The following is a 12,592-nucleotide window of genomic DNA, read 5'->3' as shown; positions in this document are numbered from 1 at the left end:
TATAAAATTGTACACCAAGAAATTTGAAGTCCACAAGGCAAATGTCAAAAAGTAGACTGTATCCTAGACAGCTTTGACTTCAAAAACGCTTTGAGTCCTCACAAGCAGGTAACAGAATCTGTTCTCCCCATGCAGTGCTATTCCAACAACTACTACAAAACCATGGAGAAAAATAGCATGATCCTTGCATGTGCAAGTGGGAATTGAAGTACTACCAGGGATCTGTTACTTCTCTGTCTACAAAACATTTAGTTTGATTGATACGATATGTTATATCCACTTGTCACATCTGCATTTTGAAAACGACATTGAAAAATTGGAAACAACACTAAAATGGTTGGAAGGAAATAGTGAGTGACTTGAACACCTGTCAACATAGCAAATTCAAAGAAGATTGTGACATGAATTGATTGTAGCATGCAAAAAACTGATAGAATTATTTCTTGTCTTTCTGTATGCGTTTTTATAAGATTTTATTATGCAGTGTGGTTTAGTTTCTAGGAAATCTGCAGACTCTTTTTCTCTTATTGCCTTCCTAGATGTGCATCTCTTTTCCTGTTATCCACAGAACACGTGAGAAAATGTTAAAGATAGGCAGGCAGAAAATTCATTTTTCACTGAGGGCATACAGAAATGCCTTTCACAGACCTCCAGAAGTCTTTACTGCTATAGTTATAGTCTGCTATAAAATCATGACAAACCTAGCAAGGAAAACAGTTTGCCAGCCTCACTAAGTTCTTACAGTTTCGGTTAGGAAAAAATAGTATGCAAGAGATTAACTTGTTTTTAGTAACTTGTTTGTATTTCTAGATATAAATGAATGTGTATTATACCCAAACATCTGTGGGACAGCCATCTGTAAGAATACCCTGGGGAAATATGAATGTGAATGTCCAGAAGGCTACACATATAATTTAACATCCAAGAACTGTGAAGGTAGGTCTTTCCCCTGTGCCACTCTCCCAGCTTTTTTTTTTTTTTTTTTCCCTTCCTCCTCTTTCCATTCTTGAGTCTACTGCTATAACAAACTCCAGCATCTCTTCTAGTAGTGCATTGATTAATCTTCATATTGTTTATTGTGATATGACTCAACTGTTCTTTCAAGGGCCCAAGCAGGCAATATTGCGCAGCATGTGAAGTTGCAGTGACTTGCTCCCAGGTATTCAGGAGTTACCATGTATTCCCCTGTTTGCTGCATGCCGAACAACTCCATGAGTTCATATGAGCAATGTCACCTGTCTCACTGTAGAGAGGACTTTCTGTCCTAGTTCTCAAACCAGCCAGTAAGTTTCTTTCAGATAACTTGAAGCAACATGTTGAGCATCTGGACATTACTAGGGAGTCTTATACCCTGTTTTTAAGCATCACTACAGTTATAAGGATGGAATATTTGACATCAGCCAGTTCAATATACGCCTAACTCAAGATAGGTTATAGAAAAAGCAATTAAAAGTACTTATTTGGCAATTCCAAACCAGCTGAGACACTTAAAAAAATATTTATAAGGACACAGTCACCAGAAATTAAACCCATACTTTATCTATTGGTCTCGAATATCTAAACAGCTTCTCTATATCCACATAATAGGCTGTTTAGGTGCTTATTTAGTTCTCATGGCCAGGGACTCTGTCTCTCTGTCCTTTATATGTCCTTAGTTTTAAGATACCAGAAAGAGCTTTTCACTGTATTTAGTGAAATTTTAAATAACGTTAAGTTGTCTAAACCTCCCTTGGGGTCTCTAGATATGTTGGAAATTAATCACATTGGATTTAGTTGATCTCCATTCTAAGCTGGAAGTGAAAGGATAACAATTGCATGAAATACATGTGTGTGTGTGTTTATATTATGTATACACATATATAGATGTGTATACATATATTTCAAAGACCCCACGTTTAAAGTGAAAAAATTCTCTCTCCAGAAAAAGAGCTATTGAGGGGAGAAAAAAAAAAAAAAGATCTACATCAAAAGAACGTTTTCTCAAGAGTATTCTTTTCTGAAATGAAAATTCGATAGAAAAACCCTCACGGCAAAGTTGAAAAGTACTGATAACTTGTGGTAAAGTGGCAAGAAGCCATTCTGACAAAGACCATCATAAAATAACCTTTTCAAGTACTGGAAGAATTTGCAGTTGTCCTACAGCGTACTTTAGTTCACTACGCCTGTTGTCAAAGTTTCTGTTTAGTACACAAATCAGAAATCAAATTTCAGTCATAAAAGAGAGAATGGGCTTTTAGAGTTTTGCTATGAATGGAAATTTTTGATGTTGCCTTTAAGAAAAATACATCAGTGACTAGTTTTTATTCTAAATGTTACTTCTATGTTACCGTCTAAACAGACGCAAAAGCAGCTTCTTGCTGGCTATGAATCTTCTGCTGTGTGGCTTTTCATGCAGCATTCCTGTGACAAAGCTTTGCCCAATAGTAATGATTATATATTCAGACATCTGCTATTTGTCCAGTTACTACAGGATTAAAACTCTACTGACGATTTTGTGTCCCATTTTGAACAACGTGCACTGGAATGGGAAAGACCTCACCATAATTAATCTAATTCTCACTACTCTCTGCAGATACGTGGGCTGCATCAAATTGAATTTAAGTATTTTTCATCTTTTGAAACTGGGATCCCAAAAGATTGCAAGATGAGGACATTTAAACCAGCAAGTTTTACCTCCTGGATGGAGAATAACACTGTTAAGCTTTCAGATCTGGTTGTAACCACATTAAATGAGTCATCAAATCCTATCTAAGGATTGTGTAGACAGACAGGAACGTAGCCTTCCAGAAAGACTAAATGACATTAGTTTTTCATTGCCATGTTACACGTAGGTGGCAAAATTCAATTACTCGTACTAGGAAAATCAGGTTTGCATATAATTACATATTCATCTCTGTGATGACAGTAACAATAATGTGGAAGAGATTTTTTTTCCCCCAAGAATTTCTGGGAGCAGTTGGCTGCAGTTCTTCATCCCCACCTCTTACAAGACACTATCGGTAGAAAAAGTCTGTTTCATAGAAGTCATACAACTCTAGATACAAATCTTCTCATACTTCTTGCAATTTTGATCACTTAGCAATTTTGACCAAGTATGCTTATTGTGTTAGTTGGGCCTGGCTTTCGGTCAGTGCCTAGGAGATAAAGCATGCTAAAACCATATTTGGAAGAATTACCTAAAGTTTGGAATGCCTCTCCCCATATTCTTCTCCCTTCTCTGGATGGGGAACTCCTCCTAAAGAGGTGACTGAACCAGTTAATCCAACAGGACAGAGCATATCTGCATTCCAGGTATTAGTCCTCCTTAGCACCTGGTCTGAAAATCTGAGACAGGGAATAAAACTTTACCTTTTCCTCATGAACTGTTTAACACACACAAAATGCTGCTTAGCTGCATCCATGCTCTGGGGGAATGACTGTTTCCCTAGCAGCATGTAGAACACCTCCCCTCTAGGACATGGTTTGCAGCTCCTTTATGGCCAATTTTATCATACCTTAGCAACTTATCCAAAGTACGTTATTTCAGTCTTCCACTGAAAGCAGCTCTCTGAACCCAGGATGCTGCTCAGATTCATGGGTTTGCATGAGAAGCTTCAGCTGGCTGTTCAATGATGTGGGACTGACGTTTGGATGGATATGAGGGAAGCCTTTGAAATCGCTCAAACAAGCATGCAAAGTTGTATTCAACAACTTGGAAGAAAGTAAGATATTTTTAACATAGTTAAAAGGAAACAAACACCCTAGTCCCCTCCAGCTTGTGCAAGTCAACATTTCTATAACAGGACAATTAGCTCTGCATGGGAACATTCATTTGGACTGATCAGGGATTGTAGAACAACTGCTGAGGAAGAAGACTGATAACTACGCAGGAAGCTTGCCTATCCTTCTGCAGCTATCAGACACTCTGGAAGGAAACCTTACTCTTGAACATTAGGTTCATTTTGGCAATGGAAATTTACACCCCTCACACCTCCAAGACTGGTACCAGTCTCCAAGTAATTGATTAAATGATAGAAATTCGTCTGTCAGGCAGTGTGTAATAAGCTTTCATAACAACTTCATAAGCTTCTGGTTTTCTGCATGTTCTGGGCCTGAGCAACGTGCTCAAAATGAACTGCTGCTTTCAGAGAATTCAATACTCTGTTTTACTCTATTGCTACAGGTTAGTTAGTGCTTATAGTTTTACTTTTGTACTGCTGGGTATTCATGTGCCAGAAGCGGTAAAGAATCTTCCACAGGGAGCAATGCCTCCTGAAGTGTCTGTACAGCGTCATGCTCCTCTGGGAAGGGCTTAGGAAAAGAGTTGCTTCTCAGAGTCTCTACTTCCACTGCTCTTGGGAGACATCGAATGTTATGGTTTACTGAGACAGAGGGATTTGGCCAACCTCTTTTCAGTGGTTTGTGGGGACAGGACAAGGAGTAATGGCCACAAGATGGAGCACAGGAAGTTCCACACCAACATGCAAAAGAACTTCACGGTGAGGGTGACGGATGACTGGAACAGGCTGCCCAGGGAGGTTGTGGAGTCTCCTCTGGAGATATTCAAGGCCTGTCTGGATGCCTACCTGGGCAGCCTGCTCTAAGGAACCTGCTTTGGCAGGGGGGTTGGACCCAATGATCTTTCAAGATCCCTTCCAACCCCTACAATTCTGTAGGATCTCCACAGCGAAGCAAGCTATAGAGTTTGTTTTTTTTTTCCCTTCTCTTCTCTGTGTGCTCAGGCCTAAGTGGATTTCCTAGCCTATTCAGAGCCCTAAATGATCATACTGAGAATGAAATTTATTTTTCCCAAAACAGGCAGAACAGGAAAGGACAGAGAAAGCATTCTTCTCACCCACTGCATACTATCCCTAGGCTGTGTTTTGGAATTTGGCTCATTTGCATGTATGATAAGATGCAAAAAAAACAACCTACCAAGCCAAAAAAAAACAGTGACAGAACCAGCTTGACCTTTTAACACATCATTTTATAGTCTTAGTTTTAAATGGACATCACACCACAAGTCACCAGAAGTTATTAGAAAATGACTTTCACCACAGAACCCCTTGTACCAAGTTGATCTTGCAGTCTATTGGGTTAGGTAACACCCGTCAAGACCATAAACAGTTTAATGAGTTCCAAATGGAAAGGATTACACATGCCAAATGAAAGAGAGGTGATCTAATTGCAGACAGAGGAAATGGAAGGGTCAGTTGCAATTATGCACCAGCAAAACATTTCTTAACAACTGACCAGATCCTGCTGTATGACTAATTTGTGAGCATTATCTCTGAGGCATATGGAAAGAAGTATGATTCAAACTCTAAAATAAGCACTTAGATATTGCAACTCACCCTTTTATCTTACTCACCTAAGTAGTACTACAGGTGACAAAGGCCAAAATGAATGAAGAAGGAATCAAGCCATAAGCAGAGTATTGGTAATTTACAATTGCAGGAGTTTACCTGTATGTACATAGAGAGTAACACATTTCAATAGGTTAGCTTTCCCAAATATGAGCAAAGACCACCTCTTAACATTGGCAGACATTCACCTCTGAAGACTGCAATTTCAGGTACAGTCACAATTAAATTTAAACATTTGTTAATTTAAAATAATTCAAGTTAAGGCATTGCAACACACAAGCCATCTGCAAAACGCTGTCAGATGAACTTTTTACAACATCCATTACTGTATTTCTGCATTAACAACTTATTTTATCCCCTTACCTGAGTTATTGGATTCTTGAGGCATTTGAAGGATCAGAGAGAAGCAGGAAAATCTCCTCTGTGACCTTTTCTGCAGCTGCGTACCTAAGATCAGTTAGAATTCTAACAATCCAAAAAGCTGCAGTCATCAATTCTCCAATTATATGTTAGGAACTACCTTTCGATGTGCATGAAACCTTTTGCCAGAACAGGAAAACACCATCGGCAATACTTGCTGGTCAAAGATTTAAGGTCTTGTATACATCTTTTTGACCCAGAATATCCTCAGTGAGCTGTCCCAGGGCAGGCAGTGGAACCACATGCAGAGCAACTGATATGACCTTGCTGTTTTTAGAAGTGCCATGATTATAATGCAGAGAACTCACAACAAGAACTTTTATCATCTCCTTCCATGACAGAGCACTATCTTAGTGAAATGGAAGCAAGGCAAGTGGTGGAGCTGGGTGTCGAGTTCTACACAGCTTGAACATACTACAAAGACAACAAGAGATTTCTGTATTGCATCCTATGCCTTTCAGTAGGGATATCCAGAACTTTAGTTCTGGTTGTATTACCTGTAGTAAGGGACAGTACAGCTTTTTCTTTTGAGATGAATGTGCAGGAGGGAGCGTAAGCCTGAGCACAATTCCCTTGCAGTGATCATTTAAGGAAAAGGTGAGGAAGATGAGACATTTTCATAATAAAGAACTCTTCATCCAATTACAAGGTCCTTTTCATGAGTTGTTGCCCATTTAAGTAATGGAGAAACTGCATGCACTTGGAGGCTGAGCAGTGTACAAATCGTAGTTGTAACTGCAACAACAGTAGAAATCAGAGTAGCATCCAGAGTGCAAAACATGGTGTACTGTTTTGGAAGGAGATTATGCATGGTTGCTGCAAAGTAGCAGATTTTACAATAAGTGGTTTTTTTTTCTTTCCCTTTTTTCTCCTCCCCTCAAGCAACAGCAAAAAAAAAAAAAAAAAAGTATTTTAGTCCTGAAAAAACTAACATAAAATGGAACACTTAAAATTCACACGCTACTACAAAATTGCTTATTCACACTTGTTTCAAAACAAGTATTGCAGTTTCTTTAATCTGAGGACCCAAAGCACCCTCAGAGCTTTTATCCAGGAGAGATTTTGCTCATTTCTGTATTAGAAATGTAACAGTTACATTGGCTTTTTACATAGCCTTTCCTTTCTAAACTATTATATATAGCCTGCAATATTGAAAATGAAGTTGCTGTAGCTTTCTTACAGCTTAAATGAGATTGGTCTGCACAAATAGATGCTGTCTGAAACTTAGTTATTTGTAAGATTATTGTGTGTTGTTTTAACACGTGTTTATTTTAAAACACGTATTTTGCCCTGAAATTATTTTGGTCTTACGTGAAAAAAATCATGTCCCTTTTCCACACAGTTGCTATATAAATTCTTAATAACTCTAAATTATGTTGATATCCATTGGGAAATGAAAAGGTCTGATGCAGAACGACATTTCTACCATAAATGGTAGTGATTTATTGAGGTCTCTTGCACTAATGCAACCACCTTGCAGCTCAGCTTCTTACTGCCTCACAAATCAGACCAATTTTCCCCCTGCTCTGCACACAAGGCCCTTATCAGATTACTAGGGCTTATACACCCAGCAGGTAATTCTGGATTGTACATTTTACATAGGAGACATCTGTTAGCATTAGTTAGCTTAGCAGCAGTCACCTGTTGGATTCATGTTAAGCTGTAGAACCCATCTTGTCTATTATTCCATTAAGGTGTTAGTTTTCAGTCTGAACCACGAATAATCTTAATAAATCTTTCTATATGCTTCTATTTCTCCTAGATATTGATGAATGCACTGAAGATATTTGTGCTCAGCTTTGTGTAAACTCTCCAGGAAGTTATAGCTGCTATTGTGATGGCAAGAAAGGGTTCAAGCTCTCTAAGGACATGAAGAATTGTGAGGTAAAACTGCACTATGTAATATTCCATATGGAAAATCAAAGTTGGATATCTCTTGATGACAGGATGAGTTAGATTCAACGAAGTAGGAAGATATTTGAGAATGGATTCAAAATCGCTGAGAAATGCTGGGGACTTTGAGCTATGGTTTGGCTCACAAAGCAGACCCAGTAGGGATTTGGATGCCATTCAGTTCATGCATGCGCATTTACAGGAATCCTGTCAAGAAAGACTGGCTTAGGCAAGCTTCTATTTCCTGCTGCTTCCAAAATAAGCTCCAGCTTTTTCCTATCAAACAAATAATGCCTGTTCAGCTTACTCAGAGACAAAATACTCCGATTTGCCCATATGTTCCTAGGCTTTCCTTAGACTGCACAAAAGTTTTCACTTGCTCTTTCAGAATTACTCTTTTTTTTTTTTTTTTAATCCAAACAGGCAAAAAAAAAAAAAAAAAAACAACAAAAAACCTGAGCTGGATTGTTTTTGGCAGTTTTCATCTGCAATAGCTTAAGAAAAAGCACTTAGTAAAACTTGCCAATTGAACAGCACCTCATAGCCAAAATAGGCTGTTCATGCTCAGCTTATTAGTAGTAGAAAGTTTAGAAGTCTGGAGAATCCCAGTACAGGGATTTTCTTGTGAATGGTTCTCTGTATGCTCTGAAAGGTTCAGGCAGGCTGAGACATGTTTTACGAGGTAAGCTCAGATAACTGCCAACAAAAGAAACACCTCTAACACACTATAATAAAACTGGGCTTAAACCCAGCCTGAACAAGGTCTGGTACAAGTGCTAGCATGTGCGTATTAGAACTGGTTTGTTCTTCCTGAAATTTTATATCTGAACAACGTTGGTATTCATTACATTTCCTTTTCCTTCTTCCTGAAAGAAAAGTATCTTCTGGCTTCATTACATGTTATTTTTCAATTTGGTTATTCAAAAGTGATCAACTGTCTATCTGGAAGCTAGTTTCAGGCCTCTAAACTGGAAAAAATAGTTTAATCGGTTGAAAATATATGCAATCCAAAGACTAGTTATATTGGCAGACATAAAATGGAGTTGCCATAAAATTCAGGAGCACCTCTACATTTAACAAAACTGCTTCATCATGAATACATGAGTCCGAGTTCGGGTACTCTACTTAACTATTTACCCAACTAACAAAAAGCATATTTTGAGAACAGAAGAGCCCTCCCACACCTATTCTTGTTGGTTCTGTTCGGCAGGACTGCTATACTGCCATCATATGAAAATTAAACAAGAGGTCTTTTGAGGGATAATTTCAGATCAAAGATGTTCTTAAGCTCCAACTAGTCAAGGACACAAGTAATCTAAAGCCTATTCTGCAAGTCTTCCTACCTTATGTAGAGCATAGGTACCTGTATCTAAAGCAAATCTGAGTGCTTTACTTTTAAGACAAAACTGTAGATATTAATTATAACATCAGTTTCAAAAGACAAAGAAATCAACATCATCTTAGAAGGGATGGTTGACATTTCTTGAACAAATATTTTACTAGTTTAAATTTGCACTTAATTCCTGTATATAAGGTCTGTTTAAATCTTCAGGTAGCTGAAAGAATAAGAGCAATTCTGTCCACAGCCCCCTCCCCCCTACTGCAGCTGGCTGACTGTGATTATTCACATTTGACTTTGGATCACGTATTTTGATTAATTCCAGTTTCACATACTGCTTTAGGACTTTCAGTTGCCACAAATACTTAACACTTCTCTTTTAGACTTTTCCTGAAAACACACTGCTTTAAGAGCTTCATAGCTCCACTAACAGTTCTCAGCAATATTAATTCAATGCTATTCCAGAAGGAAGAGCGTTGATTGCATCAACATCCCTTTCCAGAGCTCAAGAAAGACAAGTACATTCAATGAACAGCCAGACAAAGATTTTGTATTGACCTGTTACTGAATCTACTTGTAAATTGCTTCTTTTTATTCCAGGTAAATGATTCTAGTAGTACTAGAAGCTGTACAGATATGAATAGTTGTATATCAGTAATGATAAAGAAAAGGTGATTTTTGTTGATTTTTAAATCTGCATAAGACATTGCTCTGGCCCCATTCCCTTCTAAGACCTGATCAGGTTTAGATTCCACACAGCTTTAATAATGGAACCAGGCAGGACCCTAGCAGATGGGTGTCATCAGTCCCTGGTGACAGAAAAGGAAATGATGGAAGATTAGAATTCTTGATTCAAAAACTGAATATTTAAATAGTTACAATCCACCAGGACTGTGTTTCAATCTCAATTATCCTTCAACAACTTAAAGAAATGGACTTTTCAAACAAAAAGAAACACACTATTTCATTTGCAAATAGATATTCAAGTTAAAAATAAATTTAAAAAATGAGGTAAGCCATCCATTGCTTAAAGAAACAACAACAACAAAATAGACTAACAGGCAACAACAGAAGTTACTTCACGGAATATCACAACGCAACATTAACAGCTTTTTTTTTCTCTATTATTTTCAGTCTATTCCTCTGTGTATCCCACTGAACCTAGAAAAGAATAATGAACTGCTTTACCTGGCAGAACAGTTTACAGGAATTCCTGTTGTGAACTTAAAGTTTAAATTGCCAAATGTCACCAGGTAAGCATTTGCTTTTGATAAAAGTATGCCTGGAAATCATGGACATTTTTTTCCCTTAATTTTCTGAGGGCGTAAGGTACATTGCATGCAAAAATTATACCACCATCTCCCCATGGATTAAGATATTTTTATATGGAGAATGAATTAACTCAGGTCCCTATGTACACCATCACTTAAGGGAGCGCAGAGTTGTTTGAAAGCGGACAGGAAGAGTCAGTTTGGAGTCAGTTTACAGCATCTCTTATTGACTGTACTGTGTCCCTGAGACACCTAATCAGTGTAGACAGCAGCTTTCTTATGTGGCAAAACTAAGAGGTCAGCAGGTTTCTTCCAGACACCTCAGGAGAAGGTAGGAGCCACTAGCATCTGTGTCCCAGCCAGGGAACAGCACACAGCTGGGGCAGACAGGCACCACTGGCATGTGGTGTGATCATGTATATGAATAAACAAGTTGGAGTCTTCCAGCCATTACAGACCAGGTTACAGATGCTGAGATGCTGTTGGTAGAGAAGAGGTATATGGACTGGGAGAAAGAGTTCAGAGAAATCCAGACTTAAGTGGGCAAAAAACGAAAGAGGTTTGAGGACAGTAGATATAATAGGCAGTAGGTCCCATTGGTTCGTGGAGAGCAAAACTGGTTCATCTTTGTGATAGAACCTTACTCATGAAAGAAAGAGCAGGGGTTAGGAAAGGTGGGAGTCAGTGATGCAGATACAGGAAGACATTTAGAATTCTCTGTTTGAAATTCAGATATGGTAGAAGAAAAAGTTACTGTATAGCTTCTATTCTCATCTATGGGTATGGCTCCAGGTTTGTTAGTGGTGCTACTTCCTTTCTGCTTTGGGTAGAAGCTGCCTCCTGTTACACACACACACTGCTGAGAAACAAAAACAGGCCAAGGCTCCCCCTATCCTGTTCTTCCTTTCAGCGTTCCAAGGACACTGATAAAGTGCAGTACCTTGTCTACAGCACTGTCTGTGTGATTTCCTTTACAGCTGTCAGAACAATTGACAAAGGTAGTGACCTCTTCATTACTGTTGGACTTCTTCACGGTGGTAGCTGAAATTGCAGCACTCCTTGACATACTGAGTGAACAATTTCAAGAGTAACAGCAGCAATAGCCGTTGAGTTGGTGATCCCCAGAGCCTCAGAATCTTACAGAAAGACATAAATAGTGAGAACTTTTTCCTCTGCCATTTTTCCAAGTTGACCTAGCATTAATGCTCTCCTGAAAGACCTTTCGAAGATGATAAATGTTTGACACTATCTTAATAGTCTCCGTGTAAATACAGAATGATTTTCTGTAGGTCTGCATGAGAGACTGACATCTAGTGGACAAAGAGCAAGACTGGAAGTTAAAGTGAATCAAGTTCTCAATTACAGCCCCCATACTTGTTTCTTTTATTGTCTTCAGCAAATCCTTACTCCAGTGTGCTTTGTTTTTTCCTTTCATGCTAAATCTGTTTTATATAGCCCAGAAGTTCTAGGAGAGGAGGGCTGTTCTCACTGTACTTATACTCTCTACTACAGTAGCCTGTACCGTAAATCATAATTGTACTATGTATACATTCAATCAACTGCCGAGGTCCAGACAACAAATCCTCAAATTAAAGAGTGCTGTATCAAAGACATCAGTATCTGTAGCAAATTGCTGGGTCATAATTGTTGTAGGGCAGCACTTGGCAGCCCTGTTGAGCTAAAGCATGCCATAGATCATGTGTTTTTCCCCATATCACATCTCCATGCAATGCATTAGGGATATTATCTCTATCCTCTTACTAAAGTAGATGCGATATCCTTCACAGGCAAAGCTCATAGCAGATTTGGGAACTGAACCAAGGCTAATTCAAATCCCAGCTCCAGGCATTAATCTCAAAACATTTCCCTGGATTCAGATGAACAACATTAGATTCTGCATTTGACTAATAACATCCAAATACCACAACTGCTCAGAAACAGAGTTACCAAAAGGTTAATATCTATGAATTTTTTATTTTTTTTTCTCCCCTAAAACCTTACTAACAGGTTTTCACAGGTTCTTCAGTACTTAGGTTTTCTGTCTTTATTAATAAGATTCCTTCTTCACAACTCAGATTTTCAGCAGAATTTGATTTCCGGACATATGATGCAGAGGGAGTTATACTCTATGCAGAATCCCTTGACAGCACAGCATGGATCTTGCTTGCTCTTCGTGATGGAAAGATTGAAATTCAATTCAGGAATGAATTTGGAACAAAAGTTACCAGCGGAGGAAAAGCCATTAATGATGGCCTGTGGCATATAGTAAGCTGGGTTTACCTCTGTCCTCTCCTTCCTTTAATCCCCTATGAGAACATTCTGTA

General features: G+C 38.5%; 1 protein-coding gene across 2 annotated transcripts in view; it reads left to right on the top strand.

The window, feature by feature from the left end:
* The window catches only part of PROS1 (protein S), a 35,259-nt gene that overhangs the window by 12,472 nt on the left and 10,195 nt on the right, over positions 1–12,592 (top strand). For both annotated transcript variants that reach the window (XM_032182673.1, XM_032182683.1), the window contains exons 7-10: positions 811–936; positions 7,528–7,649; positions 10,132–10,250; positions 12,344–12,533. In XM_032182673.1, coding sequence (XP_032038564.1) covers positions 811–936; positions 7,528–7,649; positions 10,132–10,250; positions 12,344–12,533 — 557 coding nt within the window. The remainder of the gene's footprint in view (positions 1–810; positions 937–7,527; positions 7,650–10,131; positions 10,251–12,343; positions 12,534–12,592) is intronic.

Source organism: Aythya fuligula, chromosome 1 (assembly GCF_009819795.1).
Source record: "Aythya fuligula isolate bAytFul2 chromosome 1, bAytFul2.pri, whole genome shotgun sequence".
Taxonomy (NCBI): domain Eukaryota; kingdom Metazoa; phylum Chordata; class Aves; order Anseriformes; family Anatidae; genus Aythya; species Aythya fuligula.
Note: the sequence above shows the minus strand (reverse complement) of the source record. Positions and strands in the feature narration are given on the sequence as shown.